The 27,534-nt window shown below is 36.0% G+C and overlaps 5 protein-coding genes across 7 annotated transcripts in view; 3 read left to right on the top strand and 2 right to left on the bottom strand.

The window, feature by feature from the left end:
- Positions 1 to 155: 155 nt before the first annotated feature.
- On the top strand, positions 156 to 3,308 carry Mob2 (MOB kinase activator 2). Of its 2 annotated transcripts, none has more exons than XM_076416975.1 (7): positions 156 to 588; positions 1,329 to 1,495; positions 1,561 to 1,657; positions 1,710 to 1,834; positions 1,896 to 2,110; positions 2,168 to 2,279; positions 2,339 to 3,308. In XM_076416975.1, the coding sequence occupies exons 2-7, from the start codon at positions 1,429 to 1,431 to the stop codon at positions 2,356 to 2,358; spliced, it is 636 nt and encodes a 211-aa protein (XP_076273090.1). In that variant the 5' UTR covers positions 156 to 588; positions 1,329 to 1,428; the 3' UTR covers positions 2,359 to 3,308. The 2 variants fall into 2 exon arrangements, with proteins under 2 accessions (XP_076273090.1, XP_076273089.1); XM_076416974.1 differs by lacking the exon at positions 156 to 588 and adding an exon at positions 908 to 1,275.
- A 240-nt stretch (positions 3,309 to 3,548) lies between these two features.
- Positions 3,549 to 4,471, top strand: mtSSB (mitochondrial single stranded DNA-binding protein). The gene is made up of 3 exons (XM_076416976.1): positions 3,549 to 3,846; positions 3,900 to 4,008; positions 4,072 to 4,471. The coding sequence occupies exons 1-3, from the start codon at positions 3,832 to 3,834 to the stop codon at positions 4,389 to 4,391; spliced, it is 444 nt and encodes a 147-aa protein (XP_076273091.1). The 5' UTR covers positions 3,549 to 3,831; the 3' UTR covers positions 4,392 to 4,471.
- Positions 4,472 to 4,870: 399 nt separating this feature from the next.
- LOC143204432 (calpain-D) lies at positions 4,871 to 18,569 on the bottom strand. Its single transcript, XM_076416964.1, has 15 exons — positions 18,180 to 18,569; positions 17,478 to 18,105; positions 15,404 to 15,653; positions 15,159 to 15,339; positions 12,781 to 12,987; positions 10,909 to 10,997; positions 10,458 to 10,850; positions 9,624 to 9,816; positions 9,163 to 9,565; positions 7,358 to 7,557; positions 7,123 to 7,298; positions 6,783 to 7,063; positions 6,469 to 6,698; positions 6,106 to 6,406; positions 4,871 to 6,047 (listed from the first exon to the last, which is right to left on the bottom strand). Exons 1-15 carry the CDS (start codon positions 18,398 to 18,400, stop codon positions 5,874 to 5,876), a joined length of 3,927 nt encoding a protein of 1,308 aa, XP_076273079.1. The 5' UTR covers positions 18,401 to 18,569; the 3' UTR covers positions 4,871 to 5,873.
- Positions 16,481 to 27,534, top strand: part of LOC143204438 (cytochrome b5) — a 101,874-nt gene continuing 90,820 nt past the window's right edge. The window contains exons 1-2 of the mRNA XM_076416977.1: positions 16,481 to 16,690; positions 16,747 to 16,786. Coding sequence (XP_076273092.1) covers positions 16,596 to 16,690; positions 16,747 to 16,786 — 135 coding nt within the window. The 5' untranslated portion in view covers positions 16,481 to 16,595. The remainder of the gene's footprint in view (positions 16,691 to 16,746; positions 16,787 to 27,534) is intronic.
- Positions 19,390 to 27,534, bottom strand: part of Mip (Myoinhibiting peptide precursor) — a 68,222-nt gene continuing 60,077 nt past the window's right edge. The window contains exons 2-5 of one of the 2 annotated variants that reach the window (XM_076416954.1): positions 22,724 to 22,884; positions 20,779 to 20,943; positions 20,512 to 20,716; positions 19,390 to 19,902 (exon numbers count right to left, since the gene is read on the bottom strand). In XM_076416954.1, coding sequence (XP_076273069.1) covers positions 19,829 to 19,902; positions 20,512 to 20,716; positions 20,779 to 20,943; positions 22,724 to 22,879 — 600 coding nt within the window. In that variant the 5' untranslated portion in view covers positions 22,880 to 22,884 and the 3' untranslated portion in view covers positions 19,390 to 19,828. The remainder of the gene's footprint in view (positions 19,903 to 20,511; positions 20,717 to 20,778; positions 20,944 to 22,723; positions 22,885 to 27,534) is intronic. The other variant, XM_076416955.1, reaches the window with a different exon arrangement.

The raw sequence follows: 27,534 nt of genomic DNA on the forward strand, positions 1-27,534 counted from the left end.
CAGTGTAGACTAACTTTAGCCGAGTATCAGTGTCACCAATCAGAATTAAAACTAGTTAAATAAAGATACTATTGTTTATTTTCATCTTAATAAGATAGATAATTAATTTAAATATTCTGAGAAGTATATTTAATGATAAATACGAGACTTTTAATGAAACCAGTAAAATAATAAGCCCTAATCTCGATATTTGTTTACGCAAGAAAACCATTGGCACCCCTGCGTCAGTCAAGTGATGGAGTTTTGATATGGGGAAAGATCCTTCGTTCACTTTTGACTCGCTCGAAAAGTAAATAAATGTGGGTTTGCGTTATTTCGAAGAGTTTGATAAAGTAATTGGTTTAATTTGTGTTAATATTAGCAAGTCCCACGATTATCAAGTGCAATGGTCGCAGCAATTATTTGATTGTTTTATATACATATATATAAAGATCTGTCCGATCAGCTGAGTTTTCAATAGCGATTTTACGCTTTTTTGGATTAGCTTTATTTTGTGGAATACTATTTGATTTCCGAGGTTTTAAGTAAATTAGCCAAACTGGATCGCCTACCGGATTATCTTCGCGATACCGTGGATTGGTTCATCGGGTAAGTTTTTTTAATTAATTTTTATTTATATTGATATTTTATTATTGTATTAACGGTCCGATGTTTTCCAATAATAAGATATTGAGTAGTTTAGTGAGGAATAGTCGTCTCCGTTTTATCATTGTAATATTGTTGACAGATCAGTGATTTAGGACATAGTCCGAGACCTTTTTGAACTGTAAATTCTCCTTTTTAATTGGGTAGTATCAACGTAATGAAAATCGCACTGATTCTTTAAAAAAACAGTATTTTTTACTGGAAATGTGAGTAAACACATTATCAGTTCCTTGTATTAGTTATAACTTGTCCTTGAATGACTCATTGATAAACAAACAAACTGACAAGGTTTTTGTTCTCTCGCTACTCTTTTTTTTTTCATTACCAAATCACCTTAAACCCAATTAATTAACGGAAGAAACCTACATATGGGAAAAAATCAGCGTCTAAATTGGCAACTAACATACAAAATCCAATAACATCTAGTCCCATTAAGTTTATGGGGCTTCTCCTTTGCCCTTTAATTAACTCGGAGCCAATTTAACCTTTACGGACGAACTTAAAATCAGTCGGGTCGAGTATCAACAGAACCGCCATGTGGCTGACAAGGGTCATTTCCAATAAACCCAAAATAGATAACAATAAAGCGCTGGTCTTTGACGAAAAAGCACTGACTACATGCTTTTGCAGGTTCACTTTTGTCTTTTCGCGGCCGCCGTTGATTGATCGGTTTCTGTTTTCAGGAAAGCCAGGCGCAAGGAGAAAGAGGGCACCGATTCGTCCTCGTCGGGCGATTCAAAGCTCTACCTCGAAGCTACGGTACTGGAAAGGAAACTACCCGAGATGGACATGAGGATTTTAGTCGATTTACCAGCTGGTCTGGACTACAATGAATGGCTGGCATCGCACAGTAAGGATATTTCGACTGAATCACCATATTTCTGTTATTAAAACGGATGTTTCTTTGTTTCACAGCCATGGCCCTATTTGATCACGTGAATCTAGTTTACGGAACGGTTAGTGAATTTTGTACAGCGTCAATATGTCCAGATATGACAGGACCTGGTCAAAAGTATGTTGATGTATACGCAAATATTGATGTTAGGTTAATATTTACATTTTAGGACGTATTTGTGGTTTGATGAAAAGGGAAAGAAAACTAAGGTTGCAGCCCCTCAATATATAGATTATGTTATGACTTTTATCCAGAAAACCATTAGTGATGAAAATATATTTCCTACTAAATATGGTAAAACCTCAGATTTCCTCACAAACGCCGAGTCCCTACGTATATTTTATTTTCGTTTCAGCTAATGAATTTCCTTCTTCCTTCGAATCTATAGTCAGAAAAATAGTGAGGTTGTTATTTCATGTGGTGGCACATCTCTACGCCGCCCACTTTAAAGAGGTGGTCATGCTGGGACTTCACTCACACCTAAACTTAACCTTTGCCCATTTAACCGCTTTGCACCATAGATTTTCGCTTATTGATCCCAAAGAAACGGAAATTTTAAAAGATCTAGAGGTGAGATGGCGTTTTATCTTGGTGTGTCTTGGATTGATCAACGGGTGATTGTTTCAGGTGGCTCTACATCTGTCTGGAGAATGTGCAGAGGCAGCCGCCAACAACAATGACAAGCTGGAGGATACGGAAAAGAGCGACGAATGTAGAACACAGTCCACCGAAGACACAAGTGAGTACAACATACTTAATTTTTTCTCTTGGGACTGATATCATTTTGTCTTCCCACAGGTGGCGACAATAAGTCTTAGTTAAAAGGTAACTTAAGAGAATGGAATTAGCCTAAACACGTATATATATTTACATATATATATTTGTTTCTTTTTTTATTTTGTGATCGATAAAAAGGTATCCCCTTCTTCAACTACGGTTTAATTTAATATTGTAGATAGGAAATGTGATTTGTAAGACAAGATAGTGACTGATTTTATTTTTTTAGTGCAAGTTTTTATTTATTTTGTACCATTTGTTTTTTTTTCCTGTAACAAAACATTGTTTTGTAAAGACTTACGTGCTTCAATTTCCACTGAACTTTTTGGTTCTGATGATGTCGAGCCTTGAAATCGCCGGATAGTCGCTTACCATTAGAGAGGTTGTACTTAAGTTTGTTTCTGTGACTGATCAAGGGATATTGGAAGTATTACTGTTTCGAGGTTCAAACGTCACTCCGAGACTTAAACGAGCGCGCACTAGGTTGTAGAAGTTTCGAGGAGAAAACGGAATATTGTTCTATGTAAACTTTGCTTGATCACAGGCTCACTGAGATATTAATTAAAAAATACACCCACGCACCGTAACGATTTAGACAAAACTTATAACGTAACTGATTCCCAATGCACCATTGGTTTTCTTTTTAGTACGTACGTATCAAAAATTTCTTCGTTTAGAACTGATTTTCCCGTAATTTTAAAACTCCATGATTAGTTTTTAAGTTTTACCCACACGCCCTTGACAGCCGAGAAAACCGTAACAGTGAATCGCGATGCGCTTTTATTATTATTACTACTATTGTGATCCTGTCGAGGCATTTCAGTTTTGTTCTCTGTACAGTGTTGTTCCTCTGAATAAGAAAAATGAGATAAGAAAAACGAGTTGAATGTATATATTGTAAAATGATTTTAGTTTGTTACTTTCTAGATTATATGTAGACGCTATTATAGCATTTGTTGAAACTAAAAAAGAAATAAATCACCAAATGTTGTTTGTTTGTTTTTATATTGACATTCCCTTCTTTACCATTCAAATCTTGTAAACCTAGCCTCGGGAGCCTGTCTTCGTCAATTACTGGAGAGCCAATTACGGCGTTTGGAGAACCGACTCATGTTCGTTGAATATCGTGAGAATTCGGCTTTCTAGCAAATACGTAATTTTTCAATTATGGAAATTTAGTATTTCCAATAATAATTTGAAGATTTTTATTTATTAGTTATATATATATATATAACATTATTCTTTCATTTTTCCTTTGATGTATTGGCAGTATTGGTATCATATGGACATATAGATAGACGGCTTCCATTATTAGGTCCCTAAAAAAAATTAACAAGAAATGTAAATGTATATTTGAATTACGCTGTGAACTTCTCCCAACTTCAATTGATGCTGAGACATTTGGTTGGGAATTTCTTAAATTTGATTAACCGGTAAATTAATCTTTTGAGTATCACCCATAGAATTTTCCTGTTGTATCACCCTAACCTTTCATATTTTTGAAATAGATAAAAATGCTTTCAATTAAGGTGGGTTATATTTGTTTTACATATAACCGTTACAATTTTTTACTTTATTTTAGGTACCCTTATTAAATATATCCAATTATTTAAAAAGTGTTAGATTAAGTAGTCAAAGACTATTTTCAGTGACTACTACAAATGAGCAACAACCCACAAAAATAGAAAAAAGTAACACGCTTTTATTATATATAGAGTTAACAAGTTATTTTATTTGATGTAAATTTATTTTAGCGATAAACAATGTAACACTATTGGGTAGGGTCGGAGCAGACCCAGAGAAGAAAGGTTCCAGTGAGCACCCGGTTGTAATTTTTTCTTTAGCTACTCACTCCAATTATCGGTATGAGACTGGAGAGTTTGTACAGAGGACAGACTGGCACAGGATAGTGTGTTTTAAGCCCGGTTTGAGGGATTCTATTGCAACCTACCTGAAGAAAGGCCAAAGAGTGCATGTAACCGGCAGAATACTATACGGAGAAGTGAAAGGAGAGAATGGCAGCACCAAATCGACCACATCAATAGCAGCAGATGACGTGATCTTTTTCCAGTAGTAATAATCTCATGTTTATATAAATATACTGTATATTATTCTCATCTTTTATAAAAGACAAAATTTATGTTTAAAGATTTATTTTGTTTTTGTTATTACATTTAAATTTCTTCATAATTTTTTCTCTCATAAAAAACAAAAATAAAATAATATAAAAAGTAATAACAATTCATAAATTTAAGGACATTTTCTATGGCCAACAGATTTGTTAAAGCAGTGATGGATAACAGATGAATGTCCCCACCATGCTTTTTATATAAAAAGAAATTAATACCTTAACTGTTCAACAATGAAATAATATTACGAACAAAAAAATCCATAATGTATTGATTAAACGAAAAAAAGAAGGAACTATAGATAAGATACCGTGCAGAAAAAATGGTAACACTAAACTGACAGGTGATGTGGGACTTTTTTTGAAATAAGCCATATTTATATTAATATTCTATGCTCGCCTTTTAGAAAAATGAAACCACGACATATATTTAAAGCTTTACTTTATTTTCTTACAGCATATTTGATATACACAAAAAATCTATCTAGATAGCCTAAATTCAATGGGAAATATGTCGAATGTACTCGTAATCGAAAACAGAAACAAGTGTCTTTATTTTTCTTGCAACACTAAAGTCACATCAAGGGCGCTGTTTCAATGAAAAACTTCATCACACTAGTCCTACGAGATCACGTCGGCTTTTTTTAAATTATTATTGCATTTAGAGTTCTTCATTATTAGCCCCCATAACAGAAACAAATATCGATGCGTAAATCTAAAAATAATTTTTCTCTGGCCGACGAACGTTCCGAACAAAACAACGATGATAACAGTTGAACGTTCTCGGCCTGCTGGATTAAAAAAAAACAAATGAAGACTACCTTCTTAAATGTTCCCTTTTTCCTAACAACTTTTACCAACTAATACTAGAAAACATCATAGAATGAGTATAAAGAGTCTTTATAGTGTTTTTATCGGCGTTGGATCATCAATCGAAAGTGTTTCTATATCAAAAACTGCGAACAAAATGATGATGCATAGGTGTCTTGTTGTTAGACACCGGGAGGTTGTTTTTGATGATGATCGACTTTCCGTGATATAATTAAGATCCAAGATTCATCCTACCCAACATATACATGGTATATAATTAAATATCCATACTATGACGCTGGTACTTTCGTTCGATACCCTGCTTAATCAACTAATAATTCTCCTAAAACAAAACAACAGTTACACGTTAGGTGCCTATCAACACAAGGCATTGGTTCAGCCTTAATTTCTTTTGTCTATGAATTCATTAATAAACTAACGGAAAGGTTATTCTAGCGAAACGAAATAAACTCTAAAAATTTGAGCGAAACAATGATGTGTGTGTGTGTGAGAATGAGTGAAAAGCGTAAAACAAACATTCGATGTGTCTAATAGAAGCGTCGTTTTATTGGGGAAATGTACGAGACGCGATGATGACGATCACGATGAGGATGCGACTTAGAATAGCCGAGGGGAATGTAGTCCGCTTGTCTGATGGTCCAGCTCGGGCACGTGGCAGGCTCCGGCAGGTCCCCAGTCGTACAACGAATGAGAGTTGGCCAATCGATGTGTTAGTCGGTGCGCTATGGAGAAACCTCCGCTCCCTTCGAGTTGTGTTAGGACAATGATGACCTGCGATGAAACAGAGTTGAGTATCTTCGACAGAAACCAACAGGTATTTGTTACCAACCTGTCTGGTTAACGGTGGTACCGAATCGACGGTCTTCAGGGTCCCTCTGGTCGAGACAACGTTGTAACTCTCCTGGCAATCGCACTTGACGTGGATCCATTTGTTCTCGTGTCTGTTCTCCACCATAACGACCAAACCGGCCCAGCCTTTCGTTAGGTAATAGGCGGTCATTCCCTCCCGTCCTTCGTGCCTCTGACCCCTGGCCAACGTGAGGGATATTATGGAGTCGGCCAGGATGTAGTTCGGTGGACTTATATGCTCGGCCAGGAGCTTTTTTGAACTGTGGATGGCTAAAACATACCTGAAACAAAAGAGACGTCAACGTTATGGGTATTGGGGGGCAAAAAACAGTCGGTTTCTCACTTGGGATAGGCGGCGCTGTCGTCCAGACCGGTGTGCCAATGATTGAACGCCAGTGGGACCACCACGTACTCGCCCGGTTCCAACATTTTGCTACACCCGATGAAACCGCGTACTTGCCGCTTGCTGTGATCGACGAGGCTACCGATGGTAGTACCCTGGCGGGCCTTGAACAGTACCACGCACAGGTCGAGTTGTGCTCGTTGAGATTTCTCGGATTTTCGTTGCCCTTTCTGAAAAATCATCTTCATCATCTTTTCTGAATACAGTGTCATCGTCAAGAGGATATTTTATAGCTTGCGGAGGGTGGATTTTACCTGAAATAAAGTAAACTCGACCTCGGTGGGCTCCAGAATCGTCAGCAGGATGCACGAGAGGTGTTGCTGGCTCGCCAACGGAGGTAGTATGCCGTTCAGTCGGATCTCATTCCAACCGCTGCGGACCTTACAGATATCTATACAGTCGAAGTATTTCAGGACGTCGTTGAACGAAATCCAGAAGGTCCCGTCCTGGGGACCGTCGGGCATCAGCTCCTCCTTCAGGTACCGAGTCCACAGGGAGGAGTTGTCCGACCAGTCTCCCTTCCAGACGAAATGACCTGGACAATCGATTTTATTCAGTGAAACAGCGACGATTTACGATTATTTGAATATTCACCCCAGGGATTCCGAAGTTTCAACAGCCGATGTCCTTCCACGTCTCGCACGTCCAAGAGGGAGTAGGCGTGTCGGGGCCTCAACCCCTTGGAATTGTACTCCACCTCGTCCACCTTCATGTTGCCGCCTCCGCACGACACCCCCATCAGGAACATGGCCTGGCGCGACGACAGCAACCTAAAATACGGTCAAGTTACCCTACAAACCGTTCGTAGATCGACCACGAGCGCTCTTACTGTGCCCATATGAGATCTGTATCGAGTTCCTCCTCGTTGGAGGGGAACAGTGACACTTGTAACGGTATGGATTCGCAGGGAGCGCCGGTGAGAGTAGCCAAGCCTTCTAGAGATCTACCAGACACCAAAGCCTCATAGCAGCCGTGAATTTTAGCGACCGCTTTCTCTATTAGTGGAACCCAAAGCTGTTTTCGCTTAGCCTACACCGAACAGGGGTTTAGAACTGATTATGGGGCCAAGCGTCGCGCGGATGATTCGCGTTGACAACAAAGTCATTTCGATTTTTTGAAATACAGTTACAGAGGACCCGGATACATATCGGGTTTGGTTTTTTGACCGGAAATTACTTTGTTGTCGATTATATAAATACATTGTTCAACAATGAGAAAGTTTCGTGTTCGAAAATAGTGTTATTCTCGTGTATTTTCTTGTGCTGAATTCGAAAAAAATGACATACGCGTTGACAGACTACAGGGAATTGAAGATATTCCGTATAATTAGTTCATTCTGCGCATGCGCCTTCAGATAACCTACGTGAAATGCTTATTATTCGCTAATTATAGGTTATGTTTTCGTTTACTTGTTAATTTTTTGTATACGGTTATAAAAGTTTGATGAAATATCATAAAAGATAACAAAACACTAATTTTTTTATTGATAATTTTTTTTGTTTAGTGTTTAAAGTTTTTTTTGTACAATGTCATCAAGATGTTTAATATATTGCCTGTCACAACGCTGTCTGATTAGTTCAAACGCGTAAACGAATAAGCTTGTCAAATTCGTCCGGTTGTCAGACGTATGCAAAATTCTTGCAAGCAATAGTGATAAGAGGTTATAACTCTTAACCTATAAACTATTGTAGCTGTATAATTAACTGTAGTTTTTAGATGTATTGTAATGTTAAAATGAAATATATTTGATAACAGTTTTGTTCAATTATTTTATTTAGATTAGAATTTTGCTGTATATCAAAGCCAAACTTAATTAAAACTCAGAGTTGTTGCGGCAGCATTGTGACATTTTGACGTCACAAATTTAGATGACGTGTGTACAAAATAACTTTGAATGGACTACAGAACAAAATTCATCCAAAAATATGGATAAAAATTGTTGTAATAGATAGTTGTGACCATTTCAACAAAGTTACCGAGAACACTGTTTGGTAGGGAGTGTGTTAAATTTGTATATATCAATATTATATAAGTGAATATACGTAATTCAATATACGGAGGATGTTCCTTCAATATTGAAATATACTATATATGCCATACAAGTGTAAGTGATGGCGCATCCATCAAAATATTTTAAAAAATGAATATTTCAGCTAGCAACGTTGTCAAATCATATGAATTGTATTTATATATGGGGAAAATGTTGGATTAGGGTTTGAAGAATATAAAATTGGCTTAAAATTATTACTATTGGCTGTTAGTCAATTAGAATAATTAATATTAATGTTACATATCATCGCCAATTTATTCAAATGAAAAAACCTTTATCCGAATTCTCTTAATATGTTACAATATTGCATACCATTAATAACGAATTATGAGAATAAGCACTCCTGTTTGATTTTATTTTTATGCCGGTGAGTTCTGTAATATTTGTATTGTAATTCGTTGTAAAATATCTAGTTTTTGACTGTTTTAATAGATTAAAATGTGTGGGGAAACAATCATTAGTTGGGCATTGATGTTAAATGCTCTAAAAAGTAATCCTTGTTCTTAACCGTTGCTTAAAGATGAGACGTGGTTAGTAAACAACGAATATATGTGAATTTAGATGACTCGGACAGACACACTCACCTGACTGTACAGCAAATGACCGCGCTTGTCGCAGGGGAAGTAGTCGTCGACCAGCACGGTCGTCCAGACGCCGTCTTTGCAGAGGCGCACCTGGTAGGCGCCCTGCGGGCAGTGATTTCTCGTGATGAGTATGGCGCGGAGGAGTTCCTCCCTCTCGGAGAGGACGGCTAAGGCACTCAGTAGCCAGCAGTTGCCCAGGACGCCCTGGGAGATATCCGACGGTTGCGGCGTGCGGAACACGGCCCAGGGTAGGTCGTTCTCCTTCTCCTCCACGACGATGTCCTTGAGCCGGCGCCATTTTATCGTGTAGGCGTCCTTGTTGTCCGTCGGGTTGTAGTACAGGCTGGAGGATATCGGCGGGAAGTCGTCGTCCACGTAGCTCTGCTTCTTCAACTTGCAGTACCTGCGCGGAGGAGAGAAACGATGAGCCAACGGCGATAATCACCGGGTGCCTCGGGTACCTGACTATATAATTCCAGTGTTTGTTGCTCAGCTCCTCCTGCGTGAGTCGCGGGGGGTCCTCGGGTGGCGCGGAACTCAGGTCGGACCGCAGCTTCTGGCACATATCACAGATAAATTGGGATTTGGTATTTTCGAAGGTACAGATCATGCAGGTCCAGATCTGGCACGGCTTGGAGGTATTGGGGACTGAAGCTGCACCAAAAAACGTGTCAGTATCACATCGTATCCACTCCAGAAAAAATATCGTCATGTCTATCTGAATTGAAGCAGAACCAGGCGATTTAGATGCCATTTAATGTATCTACATAACTTTGCTGCGTGAAAACGCGATATTTTTCTTAAGACATAGTTCAATATCAGTAGTTGTGACAGTATTTTCTGTGGTAACATCAATCCGATTTATATTACAAAAAACGCTTTCTTTATTAGAAATTATGTTCTTGTCGAATGAAAAAATAGGTTAGAATGGAATTGAATTCAATTAAGGTTGTTAGAGTGTACTGCTTTTAAGTCGAAGTCATAGTAGTGATTTCAACGGGAGACACGCTTGCAGCGTAGCACTTCGACAGTTTCGCAAATGACTCGATGAATGGTGAATGGAAAACTGCTTGAAGGATAAGCAGTTTTTTTGGGATGGCATCGACAAATTGCCTGAGGATGAGCAAGATGTATAGAAACAAATGGCCAATACTTTGAATAAATAATGTATGAACAAACCGGTAATGATTTTCCGGTACACCCGGTGACATCACTCAATAAAGAGTACTCGAAGGTCGAGCACCTTCATGACGTAGGAAGAACTGTACGCGAAGCAATATCAGACGATCGCTTACCCAGGTCTATATCACTGCGCAGGTTGATCTTGTTCTTCACCGGCGGGACCGGCACCTTCCTCTCCGCCCCGGTGCCCCCCCGCCGGGAGTGCATCGGCGACGGGCTGCGCGGCTCCGGTGCGGCGGCCGGCACCTCCAGTCCGAGCCTGCGCGCCTTGCACGCCTTGCACGACGCGACGGTCAGCGAGTTCTTAAGCGTGCACTTGCCGCACGTCCAGAATTCACCCTTTTTCAACGTCCTGTCCTGATTCAGGCTGAGCGATTTCAACTTCGAGCCGCAACACGCCTCGCATATCAACGAACATCCGCGATTTATTAGCGTGCACTTTTTACAGGTCCATTTCTGGTCGTCGCCGCCGCCGCTACTTCCGCCACCTCCGCCACAGTCGAGACCTGAAAAGAAAGAGACGTGCCAGCAACGGAGACGGTCGGACGCGCGCTGGTACCGTACCTGGTAGGAGTTGAAAGTCGTCTTCGAGGCCTTGGTCGAGAGTGGCCATCGGGACTTGGAATTCTTCGCATTCGTTCCAGGTGGCCGGTCTAGAAAATCACACGAAAACAACACGTCAAGTAACGACTTTCACTCTTCTAATAAGGTAATAACAGATAACAATGATAATGCACCATTTTACGTATTTTTTGTATCAAAAAACCAACACGTATCATTGCTCAATCGCCCTATTGGCTTGATCTAGCTCCGTCACACTTCTGCCTATTCCCTACGTTTAAAAAACCGCCTTCGCGAAGATTAAGAACGAATCGAATAACGCATACCGGATGATAAAATAAATTCGAACAAAAAATGTTTTTAAAAGAAGTCTTACTAATTTCTGATCACGACAGCATAACTATTATTCCTATGATTATTGTGTTTTGAAAGATAAAATAACATGGATAATTTCAATATCATTCGGCATTTAAAACAATATTTTTTGGAAACAAAATAAAATTATTTTCCTTGAAATCATTGGGGGGTTCTAAATATTGAGGTAAGTCAAGAAACTATATTTTATATAATTGACTTAATTTTTTGCCTTATCGGTTTTAAACTTCTCATAAAACGCGCTACCGAGTTACATAAAAACACAAATAAATAACGGTCGCACGGAGATAAGCCTGAGCTGTATGGCGGACGCGATAAAACCACACATCCGACGGTTTCGTTTTCTTCTATCGCGTAGTAACGAAACAGAACAAACGTTCATAGATCTGCAATAGAAGAGGCGAAAAAACAACGGGTAACTTAGGTCGACAAGAAACATGGATTACTTTTTCATGCACCAAATGTACCGTTAACTCCACCAACGACTTTCACTCTAACAAAATAACAAGTCGTCCTCCCGCCTGCCTCGCACTTCCCCGTCCGCTCTTCCTATTCAAACGCATCTTTATCTAGTGAAATTTAATGAAATAATATGGCTAGGAGCACCTATCGTTAAAATTGATTTATTCTTATCGGCAATCTGTAAACAACGTTTATAGATTAGCCGTGATTAGTTATTTAGAAAATTTCTTTGTTATCGTTTTTTTTTTTTGGTAAATAGTTGAGGTCGGGTCGGCTAGAAATTATTTCATTCTTGTATAGATGGAGCTATACCTGCAGTTTTTTAATAAGTGAGTAATTTCTTTTATTACCACTTAAATGCTGCCTGTAGTAAGATCAAAGTAAACCTTGATAATTTATATTGATAGGCTGATAAAATAATATCGTTAATGTTTTGTAACTCATAAAAATTATTTCATAGTAATTCTCCATTAATTAAAACAATTAATGAATTATTTTTGATAACCTTAATAATGTTAACATCATTTCTTAAAGTACGTGCACACTGGGACAATATTCTGCAACTTTTGTTACCATAGGATAAGCCATCTGTTAAGATACTCTTTCAAAGTATATTATTTCGACAATGGCAACACTGCTATGCTTCATATTGACGGATATGTCAGATAATTTCGGATGGAAAATCCTTAGGATTTAAATTATTTAATGATTTACTTAGCAACAAATGCAAATTTACTGTTATAAAGATCGTTGACATAGTAGTTAATAATTCTTAGTATACTTGAGAGACGGCGCTAAGTTCGACTTAATGTCATTTTGTTGTTACGATACAATTTTTCTGTAGAGGCAAATCGAGTTAACTCCGATTATTTTAATACGTTAAATATGATTTAGACTTGGAAATATTAAGAAATTCTCATCATATATTAGAATATGTCAAAGATCTATCTTTTTAATAAAATATCAATATTTTTTAAATATTTTCGGATACAGCTTCGAGAGATTATTACCCCAGCGGGGAGGTGCCTTCATACTCACAGTATAGCAGTTGAAGCAGTTCGATCCTCTGTGACCGTAATCGTGGTGGGTTGGTTCAGAGATGGAGGAGACCGCACAGTCTTACAAATATCACATATTTCCGCGTTAATATCATTGTAAGCGAAGGAGCACTGTCGGCAGGTCCACCTTCGCTCGTTGACGGTCCAACAAGTAGACAGTGGATTACTTTTCTGCAGTATGCTCATGCTTGAACAAAAAAAAACATTGATACAGCGCGCTCTTACCATAATCTCTTTTGATGCGGCTCGTTTTAATCCGCGGAAAATAATTTAGAACCGAGATAACTCAGTCAAGATACACGGTGTCTCGAAAAAAGGATGTTAGTAGTGATAGAATCTTTAATAATATTAATAATTGCCATTTGACAGTGTTTTGGTGTAAAATTGGGAAATATGTATAAAAATTGAGTAAAAAAAATACATTTGCAATCGCAGGAATGGTACACTTTGCATTTTACATTTGATCAGTTATTAGAAATATATCTCTCTTTCTTTTAAATAAGAATTTTTAAATACATAACTACATATTGGTTTAATTATTTCATATTTTATTTATGCTAAGTATATGCTTATCAAAAATAATCAATTATTAAAACAAAAATAATGTCCATGTGTAATATGCTTGATATAAAACTGGAAATATGTATAAAAATTAAGTAAAAAAGTTACATCTGGCATCATTGCAATGTGCCTTTGACATTTCTTGACTCTCTATTGTAAATAGGTATTCCTAGATTTTTTAACATAATGGTTTATAATATTCTATATGCTATTCTTAAGGATATACTTATTAATAAGATTTATATCCTTAAACAAATATCAACTAAAACTGCATTAAAATTATATTGAAAGTTGTTTTATATTCTGATAATACTATTGTAGTTCTTGACAATGTCAAAAACAATTGAAATAATTTAAACGAGTTAATTGTAGTTCACAATTCTTTTATATTGAGTTGACACGACGCATAGTACCCTGCAATAGTTGCAATTGTTTCCTTCTAATGTCTGTAGATTATGTTATAATTGTCCATTCATTAATGTAATGTAGTCCTCCACAAACAGCCAATGTACGTCATCAACACTGTCGAACGAATTGCCAAATCCAGTGTATAAAAACGTAAAATCCATTTTAAATTCGGAACATTGTTTTTTCTCATTTTACTAATCAGCATTAGTGAAAAAAAGACATGAAGTCGGATGCGTCCGAACATGGTCGGATGTATGGTCGACACCGTTATCATATGTCAATATCAATCAACTCTAATTAATAAACTATTGTGGCTATTTAAATAACTGTATCGACTCTAAAGATACACTTTGTACATCTGCTCACACACAGACAAATGTTGATGTTTTCAAGTTATGTTTAATGTAAAATATTAAAAAATCAAAACAACTCCCTTATTATTTTATGTTAGATTCAAACTGTAAATTACATCTAAAATCTCTATCCTTGTTAATATACAAAGTTAATAAAAAAATTGACATAGTCTAATCAAGGTTATTTTGTATATACGTCATTTAATTCTGTGACGTCACAATGTTGCCGCATCAACTCTGAGTTTTAGTTCAGTTTGACTTTGATATACAACAAAATTCTAATCTAAATAAAATAATTGAACAAAAATGTTGTTAAATATAATATATTTTAAAATTATTGTACATTAAAAACTACAGTTAATTACACAGCCACCATAGTTCATAAGTTAGAGTTATAACCTCTTATCACTATTGTTTTCAATAATTTTGCACGTCACGTCTGACCCGTCTGACAATCAGACGACTTTGACAGGCTCATTCGTTTACGCGTTCGACCTAATCAGACAGCACCGTGTCTCTTTTTAACTAGAATAAAATGAGAAGGAACATATTGTCTGATTCTGAAACGAATTTACAAAAAACTTTGAATAGACTATATATGTAATTTTATAAATGTACAAGGGATTTTTGTTGTTTTTGAAATATGTTTGACTTCAAATAGGGAAAAATTAGAATAACCTCCTCATTATTTTGTACTAGATTCAAATTTAAAATTTCATCGCTCTAAAGAATCCTTTCTTGTATAAAGTTGATAAGAACATATAGGAGGTTCCAAGTTATTTTGATGATTTGTGTTTTAGGATATGTTTCCAATTCAAGAAATGAGTAACAGTGATGGATGTATGTGCGAGTATACGTGTTACAATGACATTCAAAATTCTATCACTATAAAAACACTATTTGTATGAAATCGATGGGAAAGTTGACATATATAAGGTGCTGTGAAGGTTTCGGCAATTTTTTGATATTTTGAAGACATGTTTGACACAAAATATCGCGATGATCGGTGTACGTATTTGTATGTGAAACGACTTACATCTTCTCGTGTTGTTTGACGTCGAATTCGGCCGGCGCCCTCCTGTGCGCGTTGATGATGCTCTGGTTCTCGTAATAGTGGGCCTTCTCCTTCTCCGGATTCATCATGCCGATGTAGGTGTACAGAGTACCGTTTATCGTGCCCTCGTGTATGTCGCTCGTACTCCTGTTGAGATTCCTACCTGAGAAAAGACACACGCTCATAACACTAGACCCCCGGGTACCCCTCAGCCGTCGCCCCTTTACCTCTAGACATGGTCAGATCGCGCGTCAACCCTCCGAACAGGTGCGTGTGTTGCAGCTGCGTCGACTGAATGTCGGTCATGGAATTGCTCGACTTGGGCAGGTTGAGCTGCAGAAGGTCGCTGTTCAGGCTCCTCCGGCTGAGGTTCGGGATGATGTTGGGCGATGGGGGCAGTTCCGAGAAGGACCTGCGGTAGGTGGGTTTCTGGTTGTTGGGGTTGCGGAGGGCCTCGTTGTCCGCCCAATTATCTACCTGCAAAGGATCATTCACAGGGTCATAAACGTTTATTGAACCGTAATAAAAAAACAGACTGGCGGCTATCGACAGTTTGCCGTGTAACTAAAATCGTTCCGGATGCCGATAGTACTGTTATCGACACAAACGTGCCTACCAATCGCTTTTGCTTTCATTCAGACACTTTCCCTCGGCCTTAACCGGTATTAAGAACCCAATTATAACAATTTTCGGTACCTAAACCATTTCACGTTATCCTCAACGCATTCTGCACTGGAATAAAACGAAAACAAAACAATCCACAAAAACAGAAAATAATAGGGTAAAAATATCTTTCAATAAAATACAATTTCAAAAAACGTGGATTACTTTTTCACGTATTTACTGAAAATAAACATGCCAAACAAAGGCGTTTCAAATTCAAATTTTTAAACAATATTTTAAACTGTGTTATTGTCAGTTTTAACGGAACTGTCGTTTATTAACATTTTTTTTAAATAAACACCTGTTTAGTTAATATTAAATTATACATTATTAAAATCTTTTGATCGCAAACATAAAATACCGTAAAATATATCAATTATTTTACCTTTCGTCGAGCACTATCTCGTTCAAACAAAATACCATACACAAACTTGTGGTGTTTAAAAACACAATTCGTGACGAACGCTCGGACCGGTTTCTCGAAATGCGCTCGCAATATCCAGTTCCCTTAGAAAGTTTCTCAATAGGGACATCGTCCAACGTCATCGGTCCCAACATAAATGGAACTAAATGAATCACATATGGAAACGGCGTAGTTAAAAACCCGATCCATATACGGACCGTTTCGACACTTTTGTTCGTAGGGAACTCGATTGTCAGTACAGCTAAAAAACGCTTTCGGACCCTTACAGCTAGTATGCCGTGGCTGAATGGTTTTTTCAGATATTTAATTTTTGGTCTAGTAGGCCATGCCCGATGCGTCAAAATATAAATTCAATTTACTGTGTATGTTGTTTATTTAGTGTGTGCGTGGATATTTCCATGAAGAAATGTCATTATTTTATTAGAAGGTATAAAATAATAATTATTCAGGTTATCTGTCGTTATCACTAATTCTTTTTTGTAGAATCGTACGTCATCAGCCGCAAAAACCACGAGATTGGAAGGTAAAACGAATTATTATATTTCTTGCGCGTTACCAAAGAAACGTCTCCCTCGTAATAATTAATAAACAGGAAAGTTTCCGTGGACGTATTCATCAAACATTAATTGACCGAAGCTATTTTCGTTCGTACGAACGTTATCAGTTATATAACGACGATCAACAAGTATACCGAACATTTTCTGGCCGCAAAAACACCGCTCAACAAGTCCGTTTCCCAAAATACCGTACGGTTGTTCCAGTTTTTGTTTTTTTTTCTCGAGCGCAGTTCATACTAGGTTAGAAACCAAACGACTTTTTATGTCGGTGCCTCTAAAAATACCTTTTTAATACAATTAAAATATCCGATAATACCACAATATCGTTTCCTGTCAAGCAGTATATCATAACTATCTTAATACATTAATCTAGGTTGGCGTAGGGATATATACTGAAATAACCAATTTATAAAATTGTCAGACAGAGCGGACTCGTCTTAATATCAATTACTAGCGATTAAACATCCCATTCATTCACTCGACAGTACAGTTAATCAATAAAATTCATTTTACCCATAACATTGTTCTAAAAGTTAACTAGTCATGCAAAAAGGAAATTAACCAATAAAAAAAAATTAAAATGAATGCAATTTATTGGACAACAGGTCTAAAACAAGAGTACAAAGCCAAACAAAAACAACAATTGACAACAGTTACCTTGATTATGACGCTTGGACTAATGTTACTATTAAAATCGTTAGCGAATGGGGCTTCGCAAGCCTCGCAAACGGCGATATTAGCACTATTCAACAATGTACAACGTTTGCACGTCCATGTGGTCGTCGGTACTTCCTTCCTGGTCGACCAGGTATAATTTCTAGCAGGCGATTCTCCATTAATACCACTGGCAGTTGTTCGAATGTCGCTTACTTGCATACCATCCATTGTTTTATCACAGTCTAAATTTTGAGCTACGGAACAGCTTAAGCTTCTAATATTCGAGAGTGATAGTAAACTAGATTGGCGACTTTGACACCTGCACCACTCATGATTTAGAATTTCGTAGTTCTTTCTCTCGAATCGACCCAGAGAGCATATTTTGCAAAGGCTCTCACTGATGTTCATGCTTTCCTGCTGGCCATCACACAGGATACAGGGGGTTATGGTAGGTTGGTAAAATGACACCTTACATTTCGTACAGGAAATATGTAGATTCAGAGTGGGACAACTGACAGACTTCTTGAAGATGTGCTTGTGCTTCTGTTTATTCTTTTCCTTTACCAAAGCGAGAGTATTAATTAGCGTATCTTTGACGACAGCCGAGCATTTGTTTATGTCTGCGTTACTACAAAAAAATCGTACAATGTATTGATTTTTTTCCGACAATGAACGCTACAAGAAAAGTTATTTATAACCTACCTATCTAGGTCTAGAGCGGCACGACTTAAGGCTCTGTATCGCCTAATTACCGTGCAGTTTCTGTTTCCGCTCGTTCCAAAACAATTCGAACTCTCCGACAGGTCTTTGTTCGAGGGACCCTGCCTCGCGGTGCCGCATCTAATGCATTTTAGCTTCTCGGTGGGATTAATCAGACTGCAAATCCCGCAATGCCATTGCAGTACTGATGCAATTGCGCCCATGATAACCTGCACATGGCTATGAAACCCATTTAATCTTGAAAGTGTGTCAGAATTCACTTACAAACAGCTGATATACAAACTCTTTCCGAAAACATTCGATCCATAGCGTTTTGTTATGGATTTGTTTTAGGACACTTGCGCAATTGTCACTTACTTGTCTGCGGCAACCGGTGACACAAATGTCTGTATAACGGGTTGTCTATCTGATCTCTAGAAACGTCATCCTTACAATAGAGTTAAAAATATTTTGTATTTTATCATGATATAAACTAATTTCAACGAAACATGATTATTGAAAGTGAAAGTGATATTTAATGTAGTAAAAATTAATTTGGATAATTAAATTATGCATTCCTTATAAGCGATTTAAATATGTTGAACACAATTAAATTTGAAAGGGACAACCAATGCTACATTTTTCGAACAAAAAGCCCTCTGGCGGCTGGAGTGTGCAGGAACAAAAATATATTTTAAAATTTTGTTCCTCTTGTTGAACAGACTCGTAAAACAAGTAATAAACATAAATAAGAAAATGTACACATAATATCTCAAAAATATATTTTTTATGGAATATATATATTTTTAAATGAGATGCTCTAACAACATAATAAAGTAATTATTGTTCCATTGTATTTATGTCAGTTATTTTATTAAAATTCGATTTGTGTGAAAAACTTTAATCTCAAATTGGTCAAACTTTGTCAAACTATTGCTGATTACAATCAATACATACAGAATATAATAATTCAAATGATAATATATATAAAAAACATTATATGTCAAAAACTACTCACATCTAAAATTTTTTTTAGCTTGTAACATTTAATATTAAGGAATCTTGAATACGTTTATTAGAACATCGAATATTCAACAGTTGAATTGTGAAGTTAGACAACCCACTATATTTCGTAATGACATTAAAAATATTCTTTTTGTAAGGATATTTGCGGATTTGGAATTGGGAAAGTCGAAGATTAAAACACTAAAAATAAATTATAATTTCGAGATGCTATTATTTGATTTATTTCACAACATATTTGTCTTACTTATATTTAAAACTATATTTAGATTATGTTAGATTAGTTACACACTAAAGATTCGAGTCACACCGACTCTAGCTTATTAAGAACTATCATTATAATACATTTTGACACGTCCAGGGTATTATTTTTGCAATAAAACCATCTGTTTTTTTTATCACTTATTCAATGGGAAATTTAACTGACGCCAATACGGAAAAGGATTAGTACAATTTCGATTAACGACGAGAGAGTTCGACAGTAGATATTTATTTCAGCGTTCTCAGAGGAATCATTATAGTTTTTTTATTGACATTTTATTAATATATAGAGGTCATATATATAAGGATGTTTTGAAACGATAAAATCAAATTAAGACGACGAAAATTAACTGGAAATGGTTATGGCTTTATTCGGACACGCTTCTCTTTCCCCATAGGCCTTTGAGATTGTTCCATGCTGGTTCTCGTTTACCCCAGGATCCTAGAATAGAATAATGTCGATTAGTTAAGTGTCAATGTTTGACAGTTCTGTCATATTTGTCATTAGTTTTATATATTATCGTTAAATTAATCGGATTTATATTCTTTTATATGTCAATTCTTCTTCTTCTTCTTCTATTTCTGGACGTTGGAGAATTATAAATTAAAATAGGGTTCTTTTGGTGGTCGTTATGATTTTTGTTAATGCCGCTTTATATAAATAGTGGGTTTGAAGGTTTCTTATACATAAACTTGTAATTATTTGAGAAAAAGGTTTGTTGGAAAACAATTATTTACATTAAATACGAAAATTGACTACGGGCCATATAATTTTTGTTAGTTTTTTACGACCGAAGATTACTTTTATGACGCGGTTTTTAAATATTTGCAATATTATCCATAAATCTTGCTGCCATGTCTGGAAAAATCGCCCGCTTTTCATCCATAAATTTTTTTATTCGATTTTTATTACTCGATCCATTCCCTTAAACTGTCTGACGTTGTTAACCGGCTATTTCTTCGAGGTTCTTACCGATTCTGAGGCTTCATTGAACTGCGGTCGCGGTTTAAATCGCATCCGGTGTGGTTTGTGCCGATTTCGAGTGATTACCTTTAAATTTCTCCCATTTTTCGCTTCTCTTGCCCCAGCCGTCGGTGAACTTGTTCCAGTTGCGTTTGTCCATCTCGTGAGCGTCGATCTCCCTCTCCGGGTAGTATCCCAGGTCGTTTTCCGGTTCGTTCTCCTCTAGGGCGGCGGCCAGTTGACGGATCATGATGTCCTCTTCGGAGGGTATGAACCGTTTCCCCCAGCCACCCTAAAAAACAAACGTCCTCGTTGGATCTTCCATCGAATATGGCTCGTACGCTGATGACTTACCTGTAATCGTTGCCAGGCCCTTTTCTCGTACAGTGGCACGGCGTAGTTCGAGTCCTCCTCTGACGTCATCAGGTCCCTCTTGCCCCAGCCCGAGTGCAGATTGCTCCAGGCCCTTTTACCCCACATGGGTAGGTCAGTCTTCCATCCTCTCTTGGAATAATCCGCCTGAAAAATGATAGTCATTAGGTGCGGTACTTAATAATAAAGGGTACAATCGATGTGATGTTTAATGATGTCCGTATAGATGGGTTTATACGTCATATAGGTCAATTCTTTTCCTTCTTCATGTTTGGTCATTTTTGGACTAATTTGTGGTGATATTATCGATATAGCTAATTACCCGATATGTAGGTTATAACTTTTCGTCTTTTCTTGTACATATAAGTTATGTTCAGCCAAAATAACAGCGTTATAGATTCATAATTTTTTGAACATGTCGAGTTCTGAGCCTGAAAACGTCCATTTTTCGCTGGTAGAGACTTGCGGTGATCATGCTCCATCCATAAGGACACGTGAAACATGGTTTCATCAATTCAAATGTGGTGACTTTAACGTTTAAGACAAAGAATGCCCTGGTAGGCCGAAAACGTTGAAAGATGCGGAATTTCAGAAGATATTGAAGAAGAACCAACACCAATTCAAAAACAATTGGTAAAAGGTAGAATGTGAGTCAAACCGAAACTTGTGAATGATTATAAGCAAGAATGGAAAGATTACAAGCATGGAATGGCAATTAAATGAAAAAATCATGAGTGAAATGTTGTTTCAAAGATATGAAAGGAAGTCATTTCAGTATCAAGAGACATTGAAAGACCTTTGCTCATGTGCGAAATGCTGTTTCAACGGCAAAATAGGAAAGATATATGACAATGGATGAAACATGGCTCCATCATTTTATTCCGAAGTCCAATCGACAGTCATTCGAGTGGACTGCACATGATTTATCCGCTCCAAAGCGTGGGAAAACGCAACAGTCGGCTGCCAAGGTTATGGCGTCTATATTTTGAGACACACATGGAATAATTTTCATCGACTACCTTGAAAAAGAAAGAACCATCAACAGCGACTATTATATAGCGTTAGTGGACCCGTTGAAAGACGAAATCGCCGAAAAACGACCGCATTTGACGAAAAAGAAAGTGCTGCTTCACCAAGCCAATGTACCGTATCACAAGTCAGTGAAAACGATCGCAAACATCCATGAATTGGGCTTCGAATTGCCTCCTCATCTACCGTATTCTCCAGATCTGGCCCCAAGCCACTATTTCCTGTTCTCAGATCTCAAAAGAATGCTCGCTGGGAAGAAATTTTCGTCGAATGAAGAAATGATCGCCGAAACAGGCCTATTTTGAAGCAAAGTGAAAATCGTACTACAAAAATGGTATCGAAAAGTTGGAGGGTCGCTATAATCAGTGTATCACCCTTGAAGGGAATTATGTTGAATATAAAAACTAATTTTGCCAAAAAAATGTGTTTTACTATGGTAGGCCGGGGACTTTTCAATTGACCTGTTATATACCGTTCTTTCGAGATGGAATTCTTAAATTACCTGAAGGATGAAATAAAATGGGACCGCTATTGATGGAGAATACTTTGAATAACAGACGTTGGACCGATTTTTCTTTAAAATTAATTTGTAAGTCAATATAAAAACTTTTCCTTGACTTAAAATGACGGTCCGATTTTATTTGACATCAGACATCTTGTACAGTAATAGAAAAAAAAAAGAAGTCACCACTTAGATGACAGAAAAACAACGGCCTAACCAATATTAACCAGACATATTTCTTCTCCTATTTCCCTCGGGAGTATTGTCGCCGAATTACAGGACGAAATTTAATACGGCATGTTGTTGCATCGAGAGAGTCTTGTTGTTCTCGCGACCCGTCGGCACATCTCTCCAGCTTATTATTTGGGGATTTGTCGCGGCTCCGACGTGACTTACCTCCGGATTCTCCTCCAAAGTTTTCGTCGACGTCATGTCGCCCGCTGCCGCGGCTAATCCCAACAGTTCGAGGCAGAAAATCAACGCCATCGCGTACAGGACGCATCCCCTCGCCTTGCCGATCGGCGACGATCTATTTTGACCCATCATCGTCATTTTGTCTGGAACAGAAATGAATATTTTATAGGTAAACGTTAAATGTCGGCCGCCATCATGTTCTCATTGTGTTTTTCCGCTTTAAGAAGCCCTTTATAGAGAAAAAATGATGCAATACGTCTTTATATTGACTCTTTATAATAATATTTTATCGTTTAAATGTATCGTGTTATCGTTTTAACCAAAGATATAGATGAAAATCCACAGATGAACAGGGAGGAAAAGCAAATTTATTGGTCATCAAATTTTGTATAAGGAGTGCAATTTGCAACCATGAATATATCTTTAAAAGGAAGTTATACGAAAAAGTCTGAAAACGGCCAAAAATCGCGATTTTTCCTGAGTATATATATGGAAAAATTGCAGAAAATGTTTGTATCTCAGAATTAACTGAAAATGTCACACTACATCAATTTTAGGGCGTTAAAAACCATATAATCATCAGTTTTGACTTCTAACCAACTGTTTTCTAGAAATCGACAAAAACAGAGTTTAAAGAATTTTTCACCAAAAACACAAAATACGAATAACTTTAAAACTATGTTACTTATCACTAAAACGGTTTCACCACATTATTTGTCATCAAATTTTGTATAAGGAGTGCAATTTGCAGCCATGAATATATCTTTAAAAGGAAGTTATACGGAAAAGTCTGAAAACGGCCAAAAATCGCGATTTTTCCTGAGTATATATATGGAAAAATTGCAGAAAATGTTTGTATCTCAGAATTAACTGAAAATGTCACACTACATCAATTTTAGGGCGTTAAAAACCATATAATCATCAGTTTTGACTTCTAACCAACTGTTTTCTAGAAATCGACAAAAACAGAGTTTAAAGAATTTTTCACCAAAAACACAAAATACGAATAACTTTAAAACTATGTTACTTATCACTAAAACGGTTTCACCACATTATTTGTCATCAAATTTTGTATAAGGAGTGCAATTTGCAGCCATGAATATATCTTTAAAAGGAAGTTAAACGAAAAAGTCTGAAAACGGCCAAAAATCGCGATTTTTCCTGAGTATATATATGGAAAAATTGCAGAAAATGTTTGTATCTCAGAATTAACTGAAAATGTCACACTACATCAATTTTAGGGCGTTAAAAACCATATAATCATCAGTTTTGACTTCTAACCAACTGTTTTCTAGAAATCGACAAAAACAGAGTTTAAAGAATTTTTCACCAAAAACACAAAATACGAATAACTTTAAAACTATGTTACTTATCACTAAAACGGTTTCACCACATTATTTGTCATCAAATTTTGTATAAGGAGTGCATTTTGCAGCCATGAATATATCTTTAAAAGGAAGTTAAACGAAAAAGTCTGAAAACGGCCAAAAATCGCGATTTTTCCTGAGTATATATATGGAAAAATTGCAGAAAATGTTTGTATCTCAGAATTAACTGAAAATGTCACACTACATCAATTTTAGGGCGTTAAAAACCATATAATCATCAGTTTTGACTTCTAACCAACTGTTTTCTAGATATCGACAAAAACAGAGTTTAAAGAATTTTTCACCAAAAACACAAAATACGAATAACTTTAAAACTATGTTACTTATCACTAAAAGGGTTTCACCACATTATTTGTCATCAAATTTTGTATAAGGAGTGCAATTTGCAGCCATGAATATATCTTTAAAAGGAAGTTAAACGAAAAAGTCTGAAAACGGCCAAAAATCGCGATTTTTCCTGAGTATATATATGGAAAAATTGCAGAAAATGTTTGTATCTCAGAATTAACTGAAAATGTCACACTACATCAATTTTAGGGCGTTAAAAACCATATAATCATCAGTTTTGACTTCTAACCAACTGTTTTCTAGATATCGACAAAAACAGAGTTTAAAGAATTTTTCACCAAAAACACAAAATACGAATAACTTTAAAACTATGTTACTTATCACTAAAACGGTTTCACCACATTATTTGTCATCAAATTTTGTATAAGGAGTGCAATTTGCAGCCATGAATATATCTTTAAAAGGAAATTATACGAAAAAGTCTGAAAACGGCCAAAAATCACGATTTTTCCTGAGTATATATATGGAAAAATTGCAAAAAATGTTTGTATCTCAGAATGAACTGAAAATGTCACACTACATCAATTTTAGGGCGTTAAAAACCATATAATCATCAGTTTTGACTTCTAACCAACTGTTTTCTAGAAATCGACAAAAACAGAGTTTAAAGAATTTTTCACCAAAAACACAAAATACGAATAAATTTAAAACTATGTTACTTATCACTAAAAGGGTTTCACCACATTATTTGTCATCAAATTTTGTATAAGGAGTGCAATTTGCAGCCATGAATATATCTTTAAAAGGAAGTTAAACGAAAAAGTCTGAAAACGGCCAAAAATCGCGATTTTTCCTGAGTATATATATGGAAAAATTGCAAAAAATATTTGTATCTCAGAATGAACTGAAAATGTCACACTACATCAATTTTAGGGCGTTAAAAACCATATAATCATCAGTTTTGACTTCTAACCAACTGTTTTCTAGATATCGACAAAAACAGAGTTTAAAGAATTTTTCACCAAAAACACAAAATACGAATAACTTTAAAACTATGTTACTTATCACTAAAAGGGTTTCACCACATTATTTGTCATCAAATTTTGTATAAGGAGTGCAATTTGCAGCCATGAATATATCTTTAAAAGGAAGTTAAACGAAAAAGTCTGAAAACGGCCAAAAATCGCGATTTTTCCTGAGTATATATATGGAAAAATTGCAAAAAATATTTGTATCTCAGAATGAACTGAAAATGTCACACTACATCAATTTTAGGGCGTTAAAAACCATATAATCATCAGTTTTGACTTCTAACCAACTGTTTTCTAGATATCGACAAAAACAGAGTTTAAAGAATTTTTCACCAAAAACACAAAATACGAATAACTTTAAAACTATGTTACTTATCACTAAAACGGTTTCACCACATAATTTGTCATCAAATTTTGTATGAGGTATGCAATTTGCAGCCATGAATATATCTTTAAAAGGAAGTTATACGGAAAAGTCTGAAAACGGCCAAAAATCGCGATTTTTCCTGAGTATATATATGGAAAAATTGCACAAAATATTTGTATCTCAGAATGAACTGAAAATGTCACACTACATCAATTTTAGGGCGTTAAAAACCATATAATCATCAGTTTTGACTTCTAACCAACTGTTTTCTAGATATCGACAAAAACAGAGTTTAAAGAATTTTTCACCAAAAACACAAAATACGAATAACTTTAAAACTATGTTACTTATCACTAAAACGGTTTCACCACATAATTTGTCATCAAATTTTGTATGAGGTATGCAATTTGCAGCCATGAATATATCTTTAAAAGGAAGTTATACGGAAAAGTCTGAAAACGGCCAAAAATCGCGATTTTTCCTGAGTATATATATGGAAAAATTGCACAAAATATTTGTATCTCAGAATGAACTGAAAATGTCACACTACATCAATTTTAGGGCGTTAAAAACCATATAATCATCAGTTTTGACTTCTAACCAACTGTTTTCTAGATATCGACAAAAACAGAGTTTAAAGAATTTTTCACCAAAAACACAAAATACGAATAACTTTAAAACTATGTTACTTATCACTAAAACGGTTTCACCACATAATTTGTCATCAAATTTTGTATGAGGTATGCAATTTGCAGCCATGAATATATCTTTAAAAGGAAGTTATACGGAAAAGTCTGAAAACGGCCAAAAATCGCGATTTTTCCTGAGTATATATATGGAAAAATTGCAAAAAATATTTGTATCTCAGAATGAACTGAAAATGTCACACTACATCAATTTTAGGGCGTTAAAAACCATATAATCATCAGTTTTGACTTCTAACCAACTGTTTTCTAGATATCGACAAAAACAGAGTTTAAAGAATTTTTCACCAAAAACACAAAATACGAATAACTTTAAAACTATGTTACTTATCACTAAAAGGGTTTCACCACATTATTTGTCATCAAATTTTGTATAAGGAGTGCAATTTGCAGCCATGAATATATCTTTAAAAGGAAGTTAAACGAAAAAGTCTGAAAACGGCCAAAAATCGCGATTTTTCCTGAGTATATATATGGAAAAATTGCAAAAAATATTTGTATCTCAGAATGAACTGAAAATGTCACACTACATCAATTTTAGGGCGTTAAAAACCATATAATCATCATTTTTGACTCCTAACCAATTATTTTCGAGAAATCGACAAAAACAGAGTTTAAAGAATTTTTCACCAAAAACACAAAATACGAATAACTTTAAAACTATGTTACTTATCACTAAAACGATTTCACCACATTATTTGTCATCAAATTTTGTATAAGGAGTGCAATTTGCAGCCATGAATATATCTTTAAAAGGAAGTTATACGGAAAAGTCTGAAAACGGCCAAAAATCGCGATTTTTCCTGAGTATATATATGGAAAAATTGCAAAAAATATTTGTATCTCAGAATTAACTGAAAATGTCACACTACATCAATTTTAGGGCGTTAAAAACCATATAATCATCAGTTTTGACTTCTAACCAACTGTTTTCTAGATATCGACAAAAACAGAGTTTAAAGAATTTTTCACCAAAAACACAAAATACGAATAACTTTAAAACTATGTTACTTAT

This window comes from Rhynchophorus ferrugineus, unplaced genomic scaffold (assembly GCF_030347505.1).
Source record: "Rhynchophorus ferrugineus isolate W39M unplaced genomic scaffold, kcgeb_rfMv2 rfM11, whole genome shotgun sequence".
Lineage (NCBI taxonomy): Eukaryota > Metazoa > Arthropoda > Insecta > Coleoptera > Curculionidae > Rhynchophorus > Rhynchophorus ferrugineus.

Excerpts from the sequence above, each read along its gene's own strand:
- Mob2 (XM_076416974.1), top strand. The coding sequence starts at position 1,181 with ATGTGGCTGACAAGGGTCATTTCCAATAAACCCAAAATAGATAACAAT. Across the intron at positions 1,658-1,709 it reads ATGACAGGACCTGGTCAAAA|GACGTATTTGTGGTTTGATG; the intron begins GTATGTTGATGT and ends TTTACATTTTAG. Across the intron at positions 1,835-1,895 it reads TATATTTCCTACTAAATATG|CTAATGAATTTCCTTCTTCC; the intron begins GTAAAACCTCAG and ends TTTTCGTTTCAG.
- mtSSB (XM_076416976.1), top strand. Across the intron at positions 4,009-4,071 it reads ACCCACAAAAATAGAAAAAA|CGATAAACAATGTAACACTA; the intron begins GTAACACGCTTT and ends AATTTATTTTAG.
- LOC143204432 (XM_076416964.1), bottom strand. The coding sequence starts at position 18,400 with ATGGGCGCAATTGCATCAGTACTGCAATGGCATTGCGGGATTTGCAGT. Across the intron at positions 15,654-17,477 it reads GTCCAAGCGTCATAATCAAG|GTAGATAATTGGGCGGACAA; the intron begins GTAACTGTTGTC and ends GATCCTTTGCAG. Across the intron at positions 10,851-10,908 it reads CGACTTTCAACTCCTACCAG|GTCTCGACTGTGGCGGAGGT; the intron begins GTACGGTACCAG and ends CTTTCTTTTCAG.